Source organism: Hippopotamus amphibius, chromosome 7, assembly GCF_030028045.1.
Source record: "Hippopotamus amphibius kiboko isolate mHipAmp2 chromosome 7, mHipAmp2.hap2, whole genome shotgun sequence".
Classification (NCBI taxonomy): domain Eukaryota; kingdom Metazoa; phylum Chordata; class Mammalia; order Artiodactyla; family Hippopotamidae; genus Hippopotamus; species Hippopotamus amphibius.
In genome coordinates this window covers 52,376,591-52,400,782 of record NC_080192.1, presented here as the reverse complement: position 1 = coordinate 52,400,782, position 24,192 = coordinate 52,376,591, and the positions used below count along the sequence as shown (strand labels likewise).

The following is a 24,192-nucleotide window of genomic DNA, read 5'->3' as shown; positions in this document are numbered from 1 at the left end:
AAACTGGAAGAAAAAGAAAAAGAAGGAAGGAAAGAAAAGGGAAGGCAAGGAAAAAGTTTGCTTTTGACCTTTGTCATAGGGATTTCAGCTTAGGGGTCATTGCTGTGGCTCCTTTCTTTCAAAGCTAGCCTCTGGAGTAATTTCCCACAGATTACATTTCCCTTTCCTTAGAGTTCCTCATTCCTTCCTTTGTGGCAGGTGAATGGGGTGCAGGAGGATGGTCATGTCCCAGGTTTCGGGCAAGTTCCTGGGACGGGCCACCAAGTGAGGGTCCTTGGCTTCACACAGGAAAGAATTCAGAAGTGAGCCAAGGTAAAGTGAAAGAGAGTTCACGTAGAAAGATACACATCCCGTAGGCACAGGGCTGTTGTCTCAGAAGCAGCCCAGCGTGATTAGCTTTTATGGGCTGGGCCATTTCGTAGGCTAACAAGAGCAATGTTCTATTTTGGGGAACGGGCAAGGATTCCCAGGAACTGGGCCACCACCCACTTCTACTTTTTGGCCCTTGATGGTCAGCCTCAGAAGTGTCAGGGCGTGTGGGTGTGTTGCTTGGCGTATGCTGATATTTTACAGTGAGCGTATGATGAGGCCCAGGGTCTACTGGGAGTTGAATCTTCTGCCATCTTGGGCCCAGCTGGATCTAACCGGTTTTCGTGGTGTCCTCAATGGCTATGCCATTCTTTTAATGGTTGTGTCCTGTGCCCTTCCCTCCTGTCTCCCCTTTATCAAAGCTGAAGAAAAGGAAAATGAATTGCATTAAGTAAAGCAACTAGGCCTTACTTTTAAGTAGTTTGCCCCATTTTCAGACCATTTGTCCCAATGTTTGGTCCAGAAAATAGAGCTTTTGTAAGCATGTCACTTCTGTGCTATCAGTAAAACCTTCTCACACATAAAATAACTAATTTCTCTTAAGTTATAGTAGATTTATCCCCCTGAAGAGAATAGAAAAGTCTATAATTAATTCCTCGATTAATTTGCAATAGTGTTGAATGAACATATAAATTTTCCTAGCACCACTTAAAATCTCTCACCAACAGTTTGCTAGGGGCTATTTCACAGACTCTTCCCCAAATGTAATCCTTACACGTGATATTTTCAACAATGATAAACAAGATTTTAGGGCTTCCTAGGTGGCGCAGTTGTTGAGAATCCGCCTGCCAATTCAGGGGACATGGGTTCGATCCCTGCCCCAGGAAGATCCCACATGCCACGGAGCAACTAAGCCCATGAACCACAACTATTGAGCCTGAGCTTTAGAGCCCGTGAGCCACAACTATGGAGCCCATGTGCTGCAACTACTGAAGCCCACGTGCCTAGAGCCCGTGCTCTGCAACAAGAGAAGACACGGCAATGAGGAGCCCACGCACCACAATGAAGAATAGCCCCCGCTCACCGCAACTCAAGAAAGCCCAGGCACAGCAAAAAAAAAGACCTGTCACAGCCAATAAAATATATAAATTTATAAAAAAAAAAAAAAAAAACAAGATTTTAGGCAAACACATGAGGTAGTTTTCACGGAGTGGGCAATTGAGGGAAGTAAGAGATATTTTGATTATACCTTCTGTAACCCAAAAACTGGGTTCACCCCTTGGTGGGCATGGAGCCAAAAGACACAACCAAGCCAGAGCGCAGGAGAAGGAAGGATTTGTTATAACTTGCAGCAAGTAAAGAGAACACTGGGGATCTTTCCCAAAGCCGTGTCTCCCCAACAGCAAGAATTGAGGAAGTTTTAAGTTAAAGATACGTGCATATTCCTGAAGGAGCTGGAGCAGAGGAGAATTCAGCACAGAACTGGGGGCAAAGGTCCACAGGTCCAACCTTTAGTTGATTGAGGTGAGGAGGGTCAACATCCTCATTCCGTCCTCCACCTGGGCGGGGGCCTTAGTTCCTGCAGAACTGAAAGAGGTGTTATTATGTCCATCCCGTGAGGAGGAAGTAGGACTCTGGTTTATCACTGCCTGTTGTTTGACCACCTTTTCTCTGTTCCTGCATTCCTTTGTTCCCTTGGGATTCTTGGTTCCTGAGACCTGTTCAAGGGCAGGCATTGTGGCCAGGCTTAGATCACAAAATGGCTTAGGCCAAAATGGCTTCTCTTATGTCAAAAAAGCCATTCCTGGTTTTCTTTCCCCAGGCACCCCCTAACCTATCTACTTACATTTATACCTAGGACAGAAAAATCACATTTCCCCCTGCCAAATTTCCCATAATACCAATGACTACAGCAGAATCCCAAGTCATGTACATCGTTGATCAAACCTTTAGGGGCAGTTGGTTTAAGATATGAATAACCACTTAATCATTATTGCTATGTCTGATGATCTCTGTGGCTTTAACTTCATCTTAACTGTTTCTTACTTGTCTGAAACCTTCTACTGATGAGGTTGACAGTAAAAGCCCAAGCAAAGGATAGCTGCCATTTATCCCTTAAAATGATAGCATCATCTTGGCAAAAGTTGAAAACAGGATCAACTATTTTTCACTGAAAATGCCTGTTTTTAGAAGGCGTGTGTGTGTGTATTGTTTGTTTTTTGTTTGCTTGTTTCAAATAAGTTTTAACTCACTGAAGGGAGGGCCTTGATCCAGAAGAATACCAAGCGGAATAAGGAGAGTTTCTAGAAAGGGTCTAAAAGTGATTGATGGGATAGGGCATCGAGAAGACAATGGCAGAGCTCAGGATGACTGTCAGCAAGGAAACCCTACAGTGTTGGTGTGTGCTGAGCATTTCTCTGGAGTCTTGTTAATTTGGAAGGAGGATGACTTCAACTTCCACCATTCATTCAGTTCATTTTCACTGCTGTCTTAAGAATCTGCTGTGTTCCAGGCACTATGCTTCTGCTGGAGATAGAGAACAGAGGCCCTCTGAACAGTGTGGTGTAGGTGCTTGTGAGAAATGGATTTGGGATCATGCTCCTCAGACCACTCTTAGCCAAGGGTCCACCCAGACGGGTCATTAAGTCAGAGTGCAGATGGGCTGCAGGAAAACAGGCTTTCTGAGACATGGCTGAAGCAGGGATGTTGTTCAGAGAACTCTAAGCAATGATGATGTTCTCTTCTTTGGATTAAGTTGTATCATTTCTGAGAATGGATTTTGTTCAGAAGTCAGGAGAGCCTGGTATTTGTAAACATCACCTTAAATGCAAGTATGTAGATTACCAGGGTGAATTCCTCTGGAATGATGATAGGACCCTTCCCCAAAAGCAGGGGGAAGAACAGGGGGAAAATTGGTCTGTTTTTCCAAATCTGCAACACCGTCCCCAGCACTGACAGGGTCACTGGCACCTGTATCCCCCTGTTAAGGTACCAACAGCAAGGGAAGTGCTCTGCCACTGCTCCTGCCTCCTGTGACCTCTGCTGGCAGTAAGTTTCTGTACCCCTGGCTAATTAACTGTGGCGTTAATCCAGTCTGTATGTGTGTGTGGATGTGTGTGGTCTCTTTCTGCTAACTTTTAATACACCTGAAATGATACAGTGCTGTAATTGAAATGCATACAAGGTCAGTGATGGCAAGAAGAGAGTAAATCGGTGGGGAGGGGAAGTTAGGGCTGGGGGTCAGCTTCACAGATGGAGTGAGAAGTCTTAAAGGATGAGCAGGCCCGCACCAGGTGCAGGGTACAAGGCACAGTGCCATAAAATAATATGGTGTGTGTTAGAGTTGAATTGTTGAAGTCCTAACCCTCAGTACTTCAGAATGTGGCCTTATTTGAAGATAGGGTCTTCACAGAGGTAATCAAGTTAAAGTGAGGTCACTAGGGTGCTTCCTAACCAGTGTGACTGATGTCCTTATGGTAAGAGGAAATTTGAACACTGAAGCACAGATAGAGAGAAGGCAATGTGAAGAGACAGAGAAGACAATGGCCGTCTATACGCTGAGGAGGCAGGGCTGGGACAGCTCCTTCCGTCATGGCCTGCCCACACCCTGATCTCAGACGTCTAGCCACCAAAACCATAAGGCAATACATTTCTATTTAAGCCACACAGTATGTGGCACTTTGTTACGGCAGCCCTAGAAAACTAAATCAGCGTGTTTGGAGAATGAAACTTCTTGTTTTCTCCAATAATTGTAAAGTCCTAGGAGAAGAAAGGCAGAAGAGCCAGTCTACAGAGGGCCATAGAAATCTCCTCTCCCCCATCATTCATGTTGATCCACATCTCAGAGTCCAGGCCGCCTGGACAGTCCTCTGGTACAGCACATTCTTGGGGTTCCTCATAATTCCTTATCAGTTTTTTGGCCTCTCCTTCTACCAGACCCAACTATGTTCACTGCTACTAACAGGGAGTCATCACAAGCCTCATATTAGCTGTTTCATATTAAATTCCATTCATTAAATTCCACCTTGTGACTTATTAATTAACATGGCCTGTGTATGTCAGAGGCTGGTGTTATTCTTTGTCAAGAACGTCCTGTGGGATTACATGTAGTCCCAGCCATTGGTGCCTGGTGGCTTCTGTCCCATCCTTTCTTCTTCCTGACAATTCCAAATTTAACCATGACACTCTTGCTTCTGAGAAGGAAGTTGAAAAAAAACAGAGAACCAGTATTGTCGTGATTGGCAAGGAATCACACTGACTGTTGCTGGGTCCACACTGTGGGCCGTCGTCTGTGGGCCTATTACCAAGGGCTTGGGTGGGTGTGGCACCTGCCAGGTCACTGAACGGGTCCCTGGTAGGTAGGACTGGCCCCGGACTACAGCTGAGCACCCCTAGATCTAAGTCACAGGTCTGCTATAGGGTCTACAGCCAGGACCAAGGTCTGAAGGCCTGCCTCTGGGGGCACAGATGGGCATGTCTCCCTCCTGGTTCTGGGTGGGCAGGACTGCTCTTGGACCACTACTGACAGGGACTAGATCCAAGTTACAGGGCTGCCTCAAGAACCAAAGTTGGACAGAGTTTGGGGGGCCTGACCCTGGGAATACAAATGGGCTTGTCTCTTGTTGGGTGCCTCAGACAGGTATGAGGCATTAGAACCAAGTTACAGGGCCACTTCATTATCCACAGTTAGACCAGGGTTAGTGGGCCTGCCCCTAGGGCACAGATAGATGTGTCTCTCCCTGGTTTCTGGTCAAGCAGAAGAACTGCTCACTCGACTGCAGCTGGGCTCATCTGGAGTCTTGGCCTGAGGTTGGCAGATCTGCCTCTGGGAGCAAGGACAGGTGTGCCTCCCAGCAGGTCCCTGGGCAATAGCACTGATCCCAGACCAGGGCTGAGAGGGACTGGAACTGCATCATGGGCTGCTACAGGGTCCATATCTAGAACCAAGGTCAGCAGGCCTGTTACTTGGGACACTGGTGGCCGTGACTCCTCCTGGGTCCCTTTGGCAGATAGTGCTGGGGACAGGACCAAGGCCAAACAGAACTATAGCTAGGCTACAAGGGGACAGGCTATTTCTGGGTTTGTAGCCAGGACCAAAGTTTGCAAGCCTGCCACCTGGGCCTGGGCCAGCTTTCTCAAATCAGTCCTCATCAGTTGTGGGCTCCATCAAAATTTTACAAGGTCCTATCTGGATCCCAAAGCCCCTACAAATGCACTTTTGTCCATGGATGGCTGCCAAATTATTGTTGTTGTGGATATGAATAGGGAACCTCTTATTCTACCATCTTACTGATGTCACCTACAAGGTGGTGAGTCTTCTCATTCAGCCTACAGATAGATAATCATGACTTTCTTAAAGTAACTACTTATAATGTTATTTTTTAAATCATCTTCAATGTGCTTTTTCCCAATGTCCTTTGCATTTTGCATATCCTCAGGAATAATGACTGTCTGTTAAATTTTTGCCTCCTTTTAAAATTTACTCCATCACATGACCTCTTTAAGCCTCTGAACTGGTGCTAATTGCTATTGCTTCTTCCCTGAACAGTATTTTGTTGCTTTAAAAAAAAAAGAAAAAGCAATTGAACATATTTCTACTTCCTGTAATGGTGGACTAAGTCACTCAGCTCTCAGCTGATTCTCTCACATTTCACTATCCAGGACAAGGTATGTGGCCAAGCATGAAACCCATGACATGGGGGAACCATATGTTCCAAAAAGGAAGAGCATCAAATATTTTGAACAGAAATAAAATCCAGTGATTCTGAACTGTTAGTGCCCCTGATGGCTTGGAAGAATAAACAAACATCCTCTCAGGATGATAACCTTATCCTAGACCTCAAATAACTCTACAAAAACTGTCTGGCAGAGATAACTAGGTACATAAGGAGACAAGACACCATGAGTGATAGCCAGAATACATAATAGATGATAGAAATATGCCCACAGGAATGAAATATTGGGATTATCCAGAAGAAAAAAAAAAACTGTAAAAGAGCTATTTACTGTGTTTAAGGAGATAAAAGCCAAGCTTAGATTTCATCAGTGCACTGTTATAACCTATAAACAGTGAAATAACAGATTTGAAAATGAACCACACAGAAATCCTAGAGCTGAGAAATACAGTAACCCAAATTAATAAATCAGCATGGTTTTAACATCAGATTAGACACAGCTGAAGAGTGAATTATCAAAATGGAAGACAAATCAGAAGAAAGTAGTCAAAATGCAGCATGGAAAAACAAGATAGAAAATATGACGAGAAAGGTACGATACAGAGAACACAGTGATTTTTAGCATACTAATGATACTCCCAGAAAAAAAAAATGATAGAAAAGAAAGTAGAGACAATATCTGTAAAGATAATGGCTGCAATTTTATCAGAGCTTAAAGAAAAATATTACACAATTCAAGAAGTCCAAAAACATTCCAGGCAGATTATATTTTTAAAAGCCTTACCTAGGCACACTATAGTGAAACTGTAGAAAACTTTAAAAGCAGCTGGAGAAAGAAAGCAGAGTTCATTCAAAGTGTGACAGATTGACAGCAAACTTCTCATTCAGCAGGAACATGGAAGCCACAAGAAAGTATACTGATATCTTAAATTCACCACCAGCAAATTCATGCTAAAAATAATTTCTACTTAAAAAAAAAACTTACAGTTACCAGAGGGGACAGGGAGGAATAACAGATACACAATATTATATATAAAATAGGTAAACAACAAGGATTTACTGTATAGCACAGGGAACTGTATTCAATATCTTATAATAACCTATAATGGAAAAGAATCGAAAAAGTGTATATATAAAACTGAATCACTTTTTTTGTTTGTTTTTTTAAGATTTTTATTATTATTTTTTGGCTGCATTAGGTCTTCATTACTGCACGTGGGTTTTCTCTAGATGCGGCAAGCTGGGTACTCTTTGTTGCAGTGCACAGGCTTCTCATTGTGGTAGCTTCTCTTGTTGCAGAGCACAGGCTCTAGGTGTGCAGGCTTCAGTAGTTGTGGCTTGCAGGGTGGGAGGGAGGGGATATGGGGATATATGTATAAATACAGCTGATTCACTTTGGTGTACCTCAAAAACTAGTACAAGAGTGTGTAAAGCAATTATATTCCAATAAAGAGCTTAAAAAAAAAATACCAAAATGAGATACCACTACACACCCAACACAATGGTTTAAATTTTTTAAACTGACTGTACCAGTTGTTGTGGATGTGAAGTAATAGGGATTCTCCTCCTGTGTTGGTGGGAATACAAATTGGAACAATAATTGTGGAAAACAGTCTGGAATACCCAATAAGCAGCAATTCTACTCAAGTATGTGTTTGCTCAACAAAAATGTGTTCACAGCAGTATTATTCATGGTGGCCCCAAACCAGAAATAAGTCATCTATCAACAGTAAAAGGGATGAATTATGATGCATTATTACAATGCATATTCAGCAATAAAATAATACACTCACAAGAGATGAATAAATCATACTACATAAAGTTGAGCAAAAGAAACAAAACAAAAATCATATATGCTGTAGGATTCCATTTATGTAAAGTATTTTAAAAGGGCAAAACTAATATGTAATGTTAGGAATCAGGATAGTAGCTACCTCTGGGGAGGAGAAAAGTGTGTGGCGATTGGGAGAAACACAAAGTGTGATGTACTGTGTTACCGGATCTGAATGTTAGTCACATGGTGTGTTCAGTTGGTTGATAAACCATAAAGCTACACACTTACAGTTCGAGCACTCCCCTGTGTGTAATTCCACTTCAACTTAAGAGGTCCTTTAAAACAGAAAATCTAGGGGCTTCCCTGGTGGTCCAGTGGTTAAGACTTCGCCTTCCAGTGAATCGGGGAGCTAAGATCCCACATGCCTCATGGCCAAAAAATCAAAACATGAAACAGAAGCAATATTGTGACAAATTCAATAAAGACTTTAAAAATGGTCCACATCAAAAAAAAAAAAAAAAAAATCTTTGAAAAAAATCCAGAAAATGTAATTGAGAGAGTACTCAGTGATACGTGAGATTTACAAGAACTCTAATGTAAAGTGATATCCTCCTTAGGATAATTTTGAAGAAAGCCTCTCCTTATATTGGTGACATGGGATATTGTTACCTGTCTGTCTCCCCTAATAGACTCTGAACTTTGGGGGGCAGGGCACTGTGTCCCTATCTCTGCCTGACAGTGTGGTTTCTTACTGAGTGTGGATTCACGAAATAAGGTACTAACTTGAGAATTGTGCACCTGTTCCCAGGTTAAGAAAACGACTGAGGCCACCTTGCAAACGATACAAGATATGGTCACCATCGAGGACTACGATGTTTCTGAATGCTTCCAGCACAGTCGCTCCACAGAGTCTGTGAAGTCTACTGTCTCTGAAACCTACCTGAGTAAGCCCAGTATCGCCAAGAGAAGAGCCAACCAGCAGGAGACCGAGCAGTTCTACTTCATGGTATGCCCGCTGCTTCCCCAGCCACTCTTGGGGCTTCGGTCTGGGGTCCTCAAGTGCTGCTTCTGGAGGTGCATCAGAATCACCTGGGGTTCTTTATTAAGATCAGAGTTCCCAATTCAGGTCTGGGATAAGGTTTAGGAGATAGTACTGATATGCAGACAAATTTAGAGAGGACTGCCCTAAAACAGAACTTTTAAATTATTTAGTGAACATACATGTCACCAGGAGAGCCTGTTAAAATGCAGGTTCTGATTCCAATAGGTCTGGGGAGGGAGGCACCTGAGAGTCCACACCTCTAATAGGCTGATGCTGCAGCACTTTGCTTAGCAAGTTTCTAAGATCTAAAAGATAAAAGTGGCTGGATTTTAGATATCCTACGGAAAGTTCCTTGACATTGAACATTTTTTTTTTTAAGTTGAAAACATATCTTTCCTTTTGCAGAAACTCAGAGAATATTTGGAGGGTAGTAATCTCATCACAAAACTTCAAGCCAAGCATGACTTGTTGCAGAGGACCCTTGGAGAAGGTCAGTATCTGACATAGTTGGGGAGATGACCTGGATTATGTGTTGTGTTTGTATTCCATGAAGAGTGTGAACTGTGAATTTGTGCTGGAAGAAACAGAGAACACTGTATGTTTAGATTTGGGTTATCTGTGTAAGAATCAAGTTCTCCCTGGAACAGTTTTCTTTATAAGCTTGATGCTAACCTGGAAGCAGAACAGGGAAATCTAAACAACACAGAGCTCCAAAGGAAGGGTCTTCAGAGCACGGTGCTCCTAAGGAGAGAGAAGTCAGAAGGAGCTGCACCTGTTCCCACCTGCTGACCCTGCCCTGCACAACCCCCCACCCACTCCGCCCCCAGTCACTTCTTCCTTTCCTTCTAGGACTTCCCCACCCTTCCAGTCCCACCCCTTTTGTTTAAATGGGCTGGTATTTGTTGTCCCACCAAATGCCTTTTTGGATTCTAGAAACTAGTTAAACCAGTTTGGGTAATTTTTTTTTTCCTTTCAGTAGGCATTGGTTTTAGTGAAGAAGCAATCTGATTCTGTTAAGTGTATTACTATATCTAATAGTAACAAAAACAACAGTAGCTACCACTAACACAAGGCTGTCTGTGCCAGGCATTGTTCTGAGCTGTATATATAACTGGGCACTATTAATTTCCCCATTTTTACAGATGGGAAAACTGAGGAGAAAAAAAAAAAGGACTAAAGTAAAAGGTAGAGTGTAGATGTTATTGTTTATCTTTTCATTTTCATGAAATTTAAAAGGGGAAAAAAATCACAAATGAAGTTCCTGTCCTAAGTACCTCATAATTTGTAATATTATTTTCTTTTGTTCACACTAGATCTTGCTGGGAGTTATAAAAAATGAAAGAGAATATGGATGGGAAAGGGAAATCAGGGGACTGAGTTGTATAAATAACTCAGGCCAAAAAGAGTTTGCTCCCTTGACCTAAATGCTTGCCTCCTGCCATTGTAGAACCTTACTTACCCGTGAAGCACTGTATCCATCACCTTATCTCCTGGTTTCCTCCAAAGGGCCATTATCCTCTGGGAATGCCCACATGGAGAAAGGTCATCATAACCTGAAACTCCACGAATTGCAGTTAGGATGCCAGACTCTGAGATAAAAGGCCAATTTCACTTAGGAAAAAAAAAATTTAAAGTACTAAGAACTGTCTTAAAGAATCAAATAACCAGATCCAATATGTGAACCTTCATTAGACTGTGAATCAAAAAGCAAAAGTTATAAAAGACATTTTAAGGACAATTGGAGAAATTTAAATATAGACTGTATATAATATGCTATTATTGAATGAGTTTTTAATTTTCCTAGATATGATAATGGTATTATGGTTATGAAGGAGAACATTCTTATTCTTAAGAAATGCTTGAGGAGTGTTACAGTGTCTGTAGCTTACTTTCAAATGGTTTAGGAAAAAAACGTACGTATAAGAGAGAGGGAGGGAGAAGGAAATAAAGCCATTATGGCAAAATGTTAACAATTGGGAAATCTAAGTGAAGGGTACAGAAATGTTCCCTGTTCTAGTCTTTGAATTCTTCTGTAACAGAAGCTTGAATCTTTAAAAAAAAAAAAAAAAAAGCCCTTTTTTTTCCTTGAATAGTTGTCTTACCTCAGCAATTACGTCCTCTTTTTTTCTTTTTTATCCTCGTGATATGTAGTCTTTTTTTCTTTTTTCCATTTTTCACAAATGTTTGATATTTCAGTGATGCCCCAAAGTGTGTTGCCAGTCCCAAAGCGTAAATAATCTTAAGTGCAGATGACTACTTAGCAGGCACAAAGTCCTTCCCTACAGGACTGGAGAAATTGTGAGTTGGGGGGAATTAAGTAGTGGGTGAATTCATTCTTGGCACTGTGTGTGGACACGTGTTAACACTCTTGAGATCACATTCTGAAACTTTTATGTTACTCATTCTGCATAGATTCCCTTATGTCCCCTGCAGAGAAAGCCCCACCAGTTGATATTATTTTACATGCCATTATTGGCTAAGGCTCTGTTTTAGCCAGTTTGCTGAATCCACATGCCAGATTCTGTCTCTAGCTGCTGAACTGTGTATATAGCTGTATCGTACCTCGTGAACTCTGTGCCAGGATTTCTTCATCTTGTAATTTTTTTTTCAGTGGTTTCCGGTGTCCTAGCGACACAGGCTGTGTTCAGGTGTACCAGGCATTCACCGGACGAGATTTATTGCTTAAGAAACTGGGTGGTGCTCATCTGGTGCCGGCCGACTCACTGGTTGCAGAGCTCTCTGCTCTGCAGCCCTGCCCCACATGCAGGCTTGGCAACACACCAGTTATTGGTCACTGCCTGGGCTCGATGCTGGTAGCTTTGCCCAGAGAAAAGCTGAGTGTGGAGGCCATGCCCCAGCTTGTAGCTCAACCACTGAGAACGCTTTGGTTTTCCATGCAAGCCCTGTTCACATAGGCTTACACCGAAAGAGACCCGGAAAGTTAATGGCTCGTGTCCCACAGTGAGATTATCCAATGGTGAGCCCTTAAGAAGGGATCCAACTCTGCGTTTGGCTAACTAAGGTTAGTAGCACAGGATTAAACAGTGTATTTGGGGACACCCCTGACTTTTTACAAAGAAATCACATCTCTGAGTTATACTAGGCTCATTGCTACAAAAACTGCCTTCATAGTAAAACAAATAAAGCCTAACTCAGGGATTTAGCAGTTGATCGTAGGCAGCTGAAATTGTAACTACAGACATGTGTTTGGCCTGTCTTACTGCTGGCTTTTGGCAGGCTACCAGCGGCCCAGTAAGTCCTTTGATTTACAACATTGCAAAGTAACTGGATTGGGCTCTTAAAGTGGCACTGTCAAAATTCAGACTTTCAAATCTTTGAAAACAACGGAAATAGAAAGAAACACATAATGAGCTGTTGAGACCAGAGTTGTTGTCATCTTCTTCTGCATCCTTCAGCAACACCAATTAAACCATTTTGTGATGTCTTTGTTTTTAAACTGGAGAAGTTAAATCGAGCACGGTAAATGAGCTCTATGTCTATAAACCTGAGACACTGAAGTTTTTTTCCTTTTTAGTAATGAGCCTTAGTGTTCACATTGGCTTCTTTGAGTGCAGCATTTGGAGTTAAGGGGATGTAAATATCAGTGTAATTTTTGCTAAACATAGAAAATCTAACCCTGGAAGCGGAGTTCCATGTTGCATTGCTTCTAGCCCTGGGCATAAGGTTGCTGACAAAGCAATGAAATAGATTATCCTCAATTCTTTGTCTGTCTTTGAGTTAGAGTACAAATATACATTCAAAAGAGAAGCTGATTGTGAATCATTATATTTTTTAGAAAAGCGCTGCGGTGGTTGGTATTTTTAAGGAAGAAAAAGGGCTGGAAAGTAACACCAGGAGTCCTTATCCATCATTCATTAGGGACAAAATCCAGGGTGCCTCCATTCAGTTTGAGCTGTGCACATTTTAAATGTTTTATCTAGTTTGGGGACTCAAATTGCCACCAAATTGTATTTCGGTTTTCCCTTTTACTTTGTGGAAATAAAATACATTTGGGCATGAAAAGGAATTCACTTCCTAATTCTCAAGTAAAATTTTAAAAGTAGTTAAAGTAGGTGCTTGTACTAAGAACAAGATAATTCTGGGTCATGGGTCATTTTTTTACCTCCAGATGGCTTGCATTGGGGTGGGAGGAGGAGTTGTCTGTTGTTTTTAATAATTAAGTAGCCTTCCAAAGAAAGTGACTGAAATCTAATCCTCAGACCACTGGAAGCTTTCACATTTCTCTGGGAAGCAGATTCTTCTAAGCTTGTGTGTTATTGATCTATTAATGATGATACTGATGAAAAAATAAAACCTCATTCATCAGTTAAGACACACAGTACTATTAGCAGGAAAAAACGATGGATGTGGTGGTGGTGGTTATACCATGAATGATAGTTCTTGCAAAGCTTACTCTTGATTCATTAATCAAAATGTATCTTTTATAGGTTCTTAATTTTTTATCAAATACTATTAACCATGGGTGGATGGAGCAAAATGATTCTAAACCATTTTATAGATGACCTTTTTCTAAATCTAGGGGATATTCGGTTGGGATATTTTAACAGAAACAGCAAAATTTAAACATTTAAGCATTTCATTTCTAAGGAATTATCAACATCTTTATCACTGAATCACTTCAAAGTTATTAACCTCTGATTCCCTTTAGTTTGATAGATATTAAACTTGTTTAATAATTTATTTAATTTATTAAATCTTCAGTATTTTTGTATTTGGCTTTAGCCATATGAGGCAGACAGATACGTAAGCCATAATCCCTACCTGTCTTCTAGGATCTTTCAGAATATTTGCTGGGGAAAACAAAAGACTTGCATTTTACAATATATTACTTGGGAACACAGATCTAGTAGTAAAACAAACCTGGGCCCTAGTACCAGGCCCACCACATGCTGACCGCGTGACCTTGGACAAGTCACTTTCCCTCTGTATGCTCAGTCTCTTCTGTAAAATAAAAATCGTAATAGTACCGACCTCATAAAATTGTGGAAGTTGTGAGTTACTGTAGAGAAAACACTTAGAACAGTGTCTAATAAATGTTAGACATCATTGCTGTTTTTCTGTTGTTATTAATACATATCTATTTTATGTCATACTTTTATGTTGTAATAAAGTATGCAACATGACAGAATACAGTACAGCACAAGCCAACTGTTTTCTCTGCCCTCAATCCTTTATTGATTCTACCGACTCACCCTGGGTGATCTCAGCTAGCTTCCATGGCCCCAACAAAAGTTAAAGGGTGGTAACTCTTAAATCTTAATCTCCAGCCCTGTCTTCTCTTTGTGTTTTAACCCTGTATAGCCAGCGTCCTGCTGAAGGCTGTCCCGTAAGACATTACACTCAGCTCACCGTCTGTTCTCTCCACTTTCCAATAGACCTTCTCTCCCACTTAGGAACAGCTGTAAATTCTTCTGAAGTTCTGTGTCCACCGTCTCTTTTTTTCTCATTCTGAAAAGTAGCGGAAGGCCAGCAAAAGGAAGGGACTTATAGTTAAATGAGAGGTAGAATTGGGTAGCGGAGGAAAAATCTGATTCTTCTCCTTTCCCCTCACCCCAACCCCAAATCATGGCCAAGGACAGAGGCTACCAAGACTTACAGTAGCCTGGATCTGTGTTGAGAAAGGTATTCTCTGATATGAACTGGTGCCCCTTGTTTAGTAAATAGATATTAGCCAAATACTTTATGTTAGTGGTTAATAATAAGCAGTTGATAGAGCAAAAGACCCATTGCAGCCTGGGAGTGTTCATTCAGCATTCCCAACTAGGCAGCTCTCTCTACGATTGTTATGTTGAACTTGCCCTGCAAGCCTGAATCACTGCATTGTGCTGTGATGGGCTGGTCTCACCTGTTTGTGCTGCAACATGACCCTTCTTTGCCAGCAGTATTTTCAGGCTGTTTGAGGACCGTATCATCATTTTGGAAACAAACCAGTTGAATGATTCAACTCTCCCACACCCCTTCCCACTGCTCCACCCTGAATATAAGAAAAGACAGCAACCATAGACCTATTCAAACTTGAAATTAGCTCAGATTGTAGGAGCACCACAAAAATACAGAGCTGTTATTTAAAACAAATCATGAAGCCCGAATGTATAAGAACCTCGTGTTTTAAATGACAGAGAATTCTCTGAAAGGCTTTTAGCTTACAAGTTTGTGGAATGTAGCATAATTTAATGTCCTTGTACTTTAATATCTGCAAATGTCATTTCCGATTGTAAAGTGCAACTTCTTTCCCTGATTTCATATTATAGAAAGAACATCAATTTAATCTAAAGGAAATTGAGTTCTCCTAACCCTACATGACCCCCTGCTTCTATCTCACAAGTATCAGTCAAGACAGAGGGAATAACTAACATTCAAATCTTGGATGTGTTTTATTTGTATTTCACTTTGAACTTAACAGTTAAGATCAAACAGCTATTTCTTATTTAAAAAATAATAATAATAAACAAAACTCTGTCCCTCAAATTGCCAAGTGAAATGTGTCTCTAATCTATAGAATTTGTTAAATTTTATGTATAGATTTTATGAAATATTTACTTTAAATTTTTTGTCTATCTTTATATGCTGTCTTCATGCTCTCCACTATAAAACGTGTAAGTTATAAACTCAGCATCATAAATCAAGGGACAGATAATACAAAAGATTGCCAAATGCATTCCACTGATTCCATTCAGTTTACTTATTTTATTTTATTTTTTTCCTGCAGGTCATAGAGCTGAATATATGACTACAAGGTAGGAAAAAATTTTATCATAACTCATTGTGTCTCACTGTCTTCTCTCATTTAACAAGCAACCATTTAAATGCTGCAAGAATTAACATATTTTGTTAATGAACATGGAAGATAGTTTGGGCTTGACAAAACAGTAACATGAAGTGTTTGGGGTTCTCAACAAACCAGGTTTGCTCTGGCTGGTCTGAGGATTTCCCAATGGAATTAAAGAGCTCTTTAATGAGCAGCCTCGGTTTAAACAAAAGATATAAATTAAATGGGTTTGCTTTATCTAATCCAAAACCCTTTAAGTTTTTCTATGAAGTGTCTGATCAAACTTTTGATTTGATAATTTAACTAACAAGCAGTGTTATGCATGTATCTACTGTGTCTGGTTAGTTACTTCTTGCTCCTACTTTCCTGTGTGTCACATAAAAACTAGAGCTACCCTGAATATTCTTAGGATTTTAGCTCTCCCCCTGTTTGGTTTACTTTTAAAATTTAACTTTTAATGCCTAGTACCATATTGTACTTTCTTTTTTTCTTCCCTTTTCCCCCCCTTTTTAAAATTCTTGGAAGGATTTTGAAGCTACTACTAAGAAGGAAAAGCCTTTTTGGAAGCAGATTCTGATTTGGGTTGGAGAAAGTTTGTGGCAACTTTTACTTTTCTCTGTCAACATTTGTGCAACAGCCAGAAATCATTCTAATTGACATAGCAAGACTTTGCACTTTTAAAGTTGCGTTCTCTTCGAGGTAGGAGGCATTTAGAACACTGGTGTGTCTGTTGCAGTAATTGGCAAGTTGATGTTAAGGTTCTGTAATATTCTTGCTAGGCAGTGTTTTCAAACGGAAGTCCCTCTTACTTCTTGGTGAACCAGCCAGAAAGATATAGCTACTGACTTGTCTAAACTTTACAAAATTACTGAGGTTTTTCTTCCCTATGTCAGTGACAAAGATGCACAACACTCCTGTGTAGTAATTTGTGGCTTTTTCCACACATAGTGTCCCTTTGCACTATCAACTGTTTTACGTGTTTCTAAATTATAATTAATATAAGGCACCTTTTTAAAAGATTTTTTTTAAAGGAAGGAGTGCAGATATAAGCTTGCAATGAGAGCTGTAATTGCCCGACAGACTTCATATTCACATCATCCTGACTGGTACCCCTTCTCATCCACGTGGGCATTCTACATAGGAAGCCAGATTATCCGGAAGTTGTGTAGCAGGCACATAACCAGAGCGAGTCACACAGTTTGAATGCTGAGCAAATGTAGACTCTGTTCACCTGATGTGTACATGGTAGAGCCAGAATCATCAGCGCAACAGTCTGCCCACTGAGCCAGTTCTGCCGTGGAAGGTACCTTACTAAGCACTCACGCGGTTTATTTTAACCTCAGGTCCCTGTCACAGCTTTAGTATCTTCACATTTAGTATCCTCATACTTTAGATGTGTCAAGAGAGGAAATTTTTAGGCTTTTGGCAGAAGACTCAAAAGGCATCCCTCCATTAGCCCCAGCTAGGAGTTACTCTGCATCTCTCAGAGATGCAGGAATAATTATCCAGGCCTTTGGCTCCAGCTGTAAGATTTGCCTGTCCCACGAATAACCAAACAAAGGGAGCCTGTGTTCCTATTCCCTTAGCTTCATCAGCTGCTCCCAGTAGCACTAAATGTGAAGTTCTTTGGACCTAGTTGTAATTAACACCTTTTCTAGTTCCTGAATTTGATGCTTTGATATCTTGGGGCCTTGTTGACCATGGAGGGACGGCCTCTCTGGGGGTTAGTCAGTTCCTAGAGATAGTAAAGGACTTGCTTACAAGTGTGCCTTTTGTATACAAAGCAACCAGTCCAGAGCCCATACCCTCAACTACCATACCCTCCTTTACCAAGTCTTCACACTCAGGGCCACTCTTCCCCTTCCCCAGTCACCCAAAGGTCAGGTACCAGACAAACGGGGACAGCTCCCATGCCCCAGAGCCCACCGAAATTATTCAAGGACTAGCCTGCTTACCCTGCCTTGCCCATTCCTTCCCATGGGAACCCCAACAAAGGCTCACGTTTTCCCTCACTCTTCCTCCTGACCGACCTTGGTGCTTCCCCATGTGGCCCTCCCCCAAGAGCATGTGCCTTCCTCTTGGGAAGTGTGAGTAGCCAACAGTCTTCCCAATGACGGTTGTCTTCTGATCTGTTGGCCTCACCATACCTGAATAAAAATAATGTCTGTATTTCACAGTACTTCTCAAATAATGAAAAGAGTGGGTGAAATCAAGCACATATGGTTAAATTCCTTGGTGGCCAGTTGTTTCCTTTGTTGATACCTACCAGATCCTTTGCTCTGTGAATGGCACAGAATCCAGTGTGTAAACGAGATTTCAGAAATTTCAGCAGTGGCAGATGATGACTTGCTGCTTGGTGAAATTTTCCTTGTTTGCTTCTAGACACTTGCAGAGGCTCCTCTTAACCTCTCAAGCACCATGGAGCGCTTCAGGCATTGCTTGCCGTGTACCCCGTGAATCATATGAGCCTGCCTATTGGGAGAGCCTTAGAATTTGGCTGTGGAAAGCTGTATCAGCAAGCTTGTTCTCCTGCCTCTCTTGATTGCTGTGGTAGTATCTTAGGAAGCGAGGCAGGCTTCCACATAAGCTCTTGGGCTTTTGTTTCTAAACTGGTCTCTCTGAACTTTAAGGGACTGAAAAGGCAATTTTTCCTAGAGAGTTTGCAGCTTAATATGGGACTTTACCTGCTGTGTAGTGTGCATCCTCGTACCAGCCTTCCAGTTAAGAAGGAGTTCAAATTGGAATGTCCAGAGAGAGGCCTTGGGACTCTACTTCCATGTATTCCTTGCAGCACAGTTGTTGAAGTTGAGTCACGTAATCCTGGCCCTGTTTGCTCTAAAGGGAGAGGACGGAAGAGGTTCCCTCTCTCTAGTTACAAAGCAAGATGATGCAGGGTTTCTAAATATACTCTATGGTACCCTGGATGTGTATATGCCAGAGAGACTGACTTATCCATCAAAGCAAGCAGACTGGAGATGGAGAGAGTCTAGAAAAGAATAAACAGGTGCATCTTAATTCTCTAGAAATGGTCAGGTTATGAGCTAGTTTGTTTTAAAGAAATAACAATTCATGTGAGCCTGGACCCACTGCCCCCAGAAATAGCACTGAAACAAAACTCTCATTTTTCACTTGTGACCCATTAATAGCTTGCTTTTGCATAAAATAAAATCCCATTAATTACCTGAGGGATAGCGAACAAATGTCATTTTCATTGAAGCATTATGTTGTAACTAAAAGTATTATATTTAATTTCTCTATTGGGATCTAACAGAGTCCTAATTTTTATGACTTGTTGTGTCTTCTGTGTGACTTGTAGGGCAAATAACGCAAACCTTGGTTTGTAAAGCTTGGCCCGGTAGCTTGCATTCCGTTTGTTGATGCTGACCGCTTTTAAAACAAACTAGCAAACACATGTCAACCACAACATACAAGAAAAAAATAGTCTGATTGAATAGCTGGTATGGGTTTTGCTATACAAGTAAAAGTAAATAAATGGGAAAGGGGAAGAACTGTTTTCCTCCGTGGGTGGGGTTGGGGAAGGAACACAAGAATGCCTGTGTTTTGTAATTTTGATGTGACCTATGGGTGTTTCATTTATTGTTTGATTTCTGCCATGCTCAGTAATTATATTCCCTCCTTAGGCCTCCAAATGTTCCCCCTAAGCCCCAGAAACACAGGAAGTCCAGACCCCGCTCACAGTATAATGCTAAGTTGTTTAATGGGGATTTGGAAACATTCATCAAGGTACTGGCACCAGCCATCTGGGTGGCTGATCTCCACGCTTCTTACTATAATGGTCTTAGCCTCGTAAAAGGAGGCAGGTCATTATGTCCAAGTCTGTCCTGGGGCTCTTTGCTTTCCCAGAAAATCAATATAATATTTCCTGAAGTCAGAGAGGAAAGAATATTTGGTTTGAGTGCCTTCAGAAGAGGGAATAAATGTGGGTATCATTATACTGGCAAGAGAAAGCCCTTTCTTTAAAAAAAAAAAAAAAAAAAAAGGCCATAATTTGTACAAAAAGGAAAAGAGCTACCTGATAAAATGTTTTGTTTCACTCATGCAAATGAGATGGCACAAAATATATCTTTAAAGACCATTGTTAAGCTAGCTCTGAAGCAAAGCAAGTTTCGATTTCCCATGACTTGAGGAATTCATTATATTGGATAAATTGTAAGACCCTGTGGTCTGTATCTGGATCTCTGCTATGTTTACTCTGTCTTCTTTTTCATCCTGTATTTCTGATAATGCTTCTAGCCGAGGACGAAGGAATTCACACGCGAGACATCAGGTATAGTGCTCGAGGGAAGCGAGGGCACAGCCTCTTTCACTCTTGACATCATTTTCAAATCACAGTCATCCTTGGCTTTAATTAGATTTTTTAAGGTCTTTAAAAGAAAAATGTTTGCAGTTGGAAATTAGATAGGTTTATAAATAGCTTTACTTAGAAAAGAATTATAGAAATCAAACACTGATTTAAGAGGAGTAGTCCTCTGGTAAAACTGGGATAAACGCTAAGGTTTTACATTATGTATTTGGCAAACATACCAAATTTTGATCAGGGGCTTTTATTAAGGAGAGTCAGTGTTAAATACCAAATGCACATTTAATACTGAATTTTGGACCCCCATGTAAATTGTACAGAAAGAGAAGAACTTACTCTTTCATAGCTAACATTTTATGACATGGGATGCAGTGTTTCCAAAGACTAAATTTATATAGGAAAGCACATCATTGATAACCACCCTTAATAATATGGTACAGGTGTCTTACTTTCTTTAAAGAGACATCTTTTATTGAATATATACACTAATCATTAAAAAACATATGTGTGTATGTGCATGTATATGGACAGATAGACACATACAGAGATTAGAAGCCTCTGGCAACCTTAAAAGTGAGCTCTAACCCTGGAATTGAGTGAAAAGCCACCAGACAACCTACAGAGCAATCACAAATCCATTGCCATTAGCCTTAAACCCAGAAGAGCCTTATTGGCTCTAATTTAATATAAAATTATTGTCAAATTTGATTATCTAGTTTCCTAGCCCAGGGCTTACAAGCAGGGGCAAATTAGATGGAGAGAAGGGAACGATAAAATGAAAGCACTGAGATGTGCAGCGGATGGCCTGGCAGAGAAAGAGAATCTAGAAAAGCTCAAAGAAGCAGATGTATGATTCCATTATATTTGATAGCATAGTACAAGAATGACTGCTTAAGATCATAGGAAAGCACATAGTATATTTTTAAAACATTTTTCATTAAGAACAGTTAAGGGAAACCAAGTTTAGGCAGGAAAGGAGGAGTAAACCACTTATCATGGAAAATTCACTTATGTGAGCTCCTCTTCATCCCAGATGGCATATTAAAGAATCTTTGGTCCTTGCAGTGAAGCAGAGGATCTCTACACTTCTGAAAAGTGCTCAGTCAGTTGAGGTCCCCACAATATCACTGTGAGACAGTGAGGAAAAAAAAAACATTTTTCCTGTTTCCCATGGGGAAACTGAGACACAAAGGGATTTGTTTGAATGGTTGATGGAGCACAGCCCATTGCTTCACTTCTTGTAAAATATTTTCTACCAAAGCAACTGGCATCTGTGAAATTAAATTAAAACATGCACATTCATTACTTTTTGATTCCAAAATTCAATACATCTGAATGAAATAGTGATGATAGCTGAAAGACTAGCAATTACCTGAGTAAATGTAGACAAAAATATATTTTAAGTAGTACAAAAACCTAAGACATTTTTATTTAGAACGTTCTTAGTGCAAACATTTTCCTTTTAACAACCTTTTATTCTTGGTTTTTCTTTTTGTTCTAATACTAAGTTCAGCTGAGTTGCAAACTAATATTCTCCTTTTATCATTTACATTTAAATATTTGTTGCTCTTTTAGATAACAGTATTATAGGAATTGTTCATATAAATTGTTTATACACCACCTAAAACAAGTTTGTATCCTAAAGAAAAATCCCCTCTCATATTCAGAAAGTTTTGATGTAATTATATGGGTATTCTTGAGCCAACTAGTCCACATTAAAAAGAGTTTTTATTCTTAAGGACCTACTTTAAGAAATTAATAAAGTTTACCTTCCTGAAACAAATTGACTAATTATAGAAACTTAATGCAGGCTCCAGAAGTAATTGAACCATTAACTGGTTTATACACGAATTAGATTGTTTTAAAACCAAAAATGAAACTATTCCTTAAGAAGTATATTACCCATTCTACAAAAAGTAAAAAAGTTAAATTGCTGGACTGCATTATCCCCGCTCCTTCCCCTGTGGCTTAATTGGAAAGATTAGTGGATCCTGAGTTGTACTAATAGATTGAGACAACCAAATTCTTCTTGTGTTACAGAATAAAATTCCTCATGAATTAGTGCCTGATTTCAGCTAATCATTTGGACCTCCATGTTTACTTTAAAGCTCTAATTCCTGAAAGAGCAGAGTCTGAAAAATACATGAAAAATAACTCCATACTCAGTAACCCTTTTTAACTACATGGAGTGCATGGCATTGATACCTATTTAACTGTGACCTAAGCAGCTCCTTCATCTCATTTGTCATCCTATACATGTCTTAATACATTTCCAGAATTCACATTTGTTCAGTAGAGTGCACTGACTATATTATGAGATGTGGAGAAAGAAGGCCAAGAGCTGTTCCTTCCAAGAAAACCAGATCTAATGCAGTGCACCTTGGTGCCATTTTTTTCTCCATCCTTACAACATGAAAAAATGGTAGTGAAAAACTTCTAAGGAGGAGTAAGTTCTGATGCAAACTAAATAAATACAGGACGCATTATGGGCAGCCGTAAAGCAATTCTATTATGCATCTGGAAACACGTTAGCCCTTTTATAACTGTCATCATCTAGATGGTGAACTCTCGGGGATGCCATAGATGGGGTCCTGAGATGGCTGAATGGTTGTGTTTGGTGACTAGTATAGTCAGTCAGTCCTAAGATGCTATGGTTAGAATACACAGAGTTCTTTGTAGGTCCATTAGGTTATTTACTTGTATAAATAATCATTTGAAAAATGAGTCATTTACATATTCATTTTGATATGTAAGCCTACATACAGTAGAAAAGACGAATTAGCTTGACATCTGTAGGCACAGCAGAGTAAGCTGAAACACGATTGCCTTCGACATATTTAATTTGGTTTGCCCCAGAACTGAAACATACTTTTGGTTAAATACAATTTTATATTTGGCCCTTGTGGCATATTTTAGAGTGAGTGTGTTTGGAAATGATCATCTAAAAGGGTAAAAATCCCTCTTTAACTCAGGTTAAACTGTGAACTTTATTATTATGTGTGATTTGTGCCTCTCCTTTGCAGTTAACTGGTTTGCATCTCTTTTCCCAGGACTCAGGACAGATCATCCCCCTCATTGTGGAAAGCTGTATTCGGTTCATCAATCTCTATGGTAAGCCCTAAACTGCAGTAGTCTTATTTTAAACAATAATTACCAGGATTATTTCAGTAAATGTGTCTTTCCTTTACTTAATTGTTGGGAAAAGGGGGACCTGGAGGATATGATGGGATCTTTCATGCTCTTTCCCTTCTATTCGTTTCAGGTCTTCAGCATCAGGGGATTTTCAGAGTGTCCGGTTCCCAGGTGGAAGTCAACGATATTAAAAATTCATTTGAAAGAGGTAACTGCACATCTGCACCTATAAGCAAACCTTGTTAAAAGTCATCATTTTCTGTGGAGTGAAGTGGCATACTTGTTCTGTATATCTTCAAAACCTTTCTCTGCATTTACTTCGTTTTGGATGTTGAGTTAAGAATCTACTTGGAATAGCTGAGAAATGAAGCCAAAATCATAAGACTTTGTTATCAAGTCTAGAAAAGCATATGAGCTTTGTATCCTGGTTTAGGACTGGCATTGGTGATCCTCAGCACGTTGGCTCATGAAAGGGTTCTAGAGGAGTAGCAAGAACAGCCCTGGGCCTGCATAGCATCCCAGCTTCGTGTCTGTTTCCTTTGTCAAGAGCTCTCCTTCTGCTTAACCATCCCCAGACGCCTTCCCTGTCATCTTAGTTGGTGCCTTTCTCTTATTCCCAATTGGCTGTCAAATAAGTCCTCCTAAACTGTTCATTATTAGCACATTACCATTAGCAAAACTGTACACTTTAGCATCAGGCAGACCTCGAATCATATCACACTCTTGCATTTACTAATCGTGTGATTTGGGTCAAGTGGCTAACCTCTTATTTTGGCCTCGGTTTCCTCATCTGCAAAATTCCAGGATTGCTGTGAGAATTGGGTATAATGCATGAAAGTGCCGAACTCTTTAGTAGTGGCTCTTAGCTAGTGATGCTCTCCAGTTATAATGATTTGTATTGTGTCTGCTTCTGGATGCATCTGCACCTTCCTGCCTCTGTTTGGAAGTCAAGCCAAGGATGCATGGCTTGGAGACAAGGCAGCCTCTCTCCGTCCCATTTGCCCTGACCCAGACTTGGCACAGAGCCAACTGTGAAACCTTGGTTGAAGAGGTTAACTTGGAGCCAGATTGTTTTTCCTCTTCCAAATCTTCTCACTGATATGATATGTAGAGCAGAGCAGCCTCTCCTCTCAAGAGCTAAGTGTCCGA

The 24,192-nt window shown here is 40.5% G+C and overlaps 1 protein-coding gene across 7 annotated transcripts in view; it reads left to right on the top strand.

Annotated features, from left to right (window-relative positions):
- SRGAP1 (SLIT-ROBO Rho GTPase activating protein 1) overlaps positions 1–24,192 on the top strand; it is a 264,983-nt gene that overhangs the window by 206,449 nt on the left and 34,342 nt on the right. For 5 of the 7 annotated variants that reach the window (XR_009054655.1, XM_057741460.1, XM_057741461.1 and 2 more), the window contains 6 exons: positions 8,567–8,764; positions 9,206–9,290; positions 15,531–15,558; positions 19,232–19,334; positions 22,962–23,022; positions 23,174–23,251. Coding sequence is in view for 5 of the 7 variants with exons in the window: in XM_057741460.1 (XP_057597443.1) it covers positions 8,567–8,764; positions 9,206–9,290; positions 15,531–15,558; positions 19,232–19,334; positions 22,962–23,022; positions 23,174–23,251 (553 nt within the window). In the remaining 2 variants the exon portion in view is untranslated. Of the gene's footprint in view, positions 1–8,566; positions 8,765–9,205; positions 9,291–15,530; positions 15,559–19,231; positions 19,335–19,844; positions 19,879–22,961; positions 23,023–23,173; positions 23,252–24,192 lie in introns of all 7 variants that reach the window. The other 2 variants (XM_057741462.1, XR_009054656.1) reach the window with 2 other exon arrangements.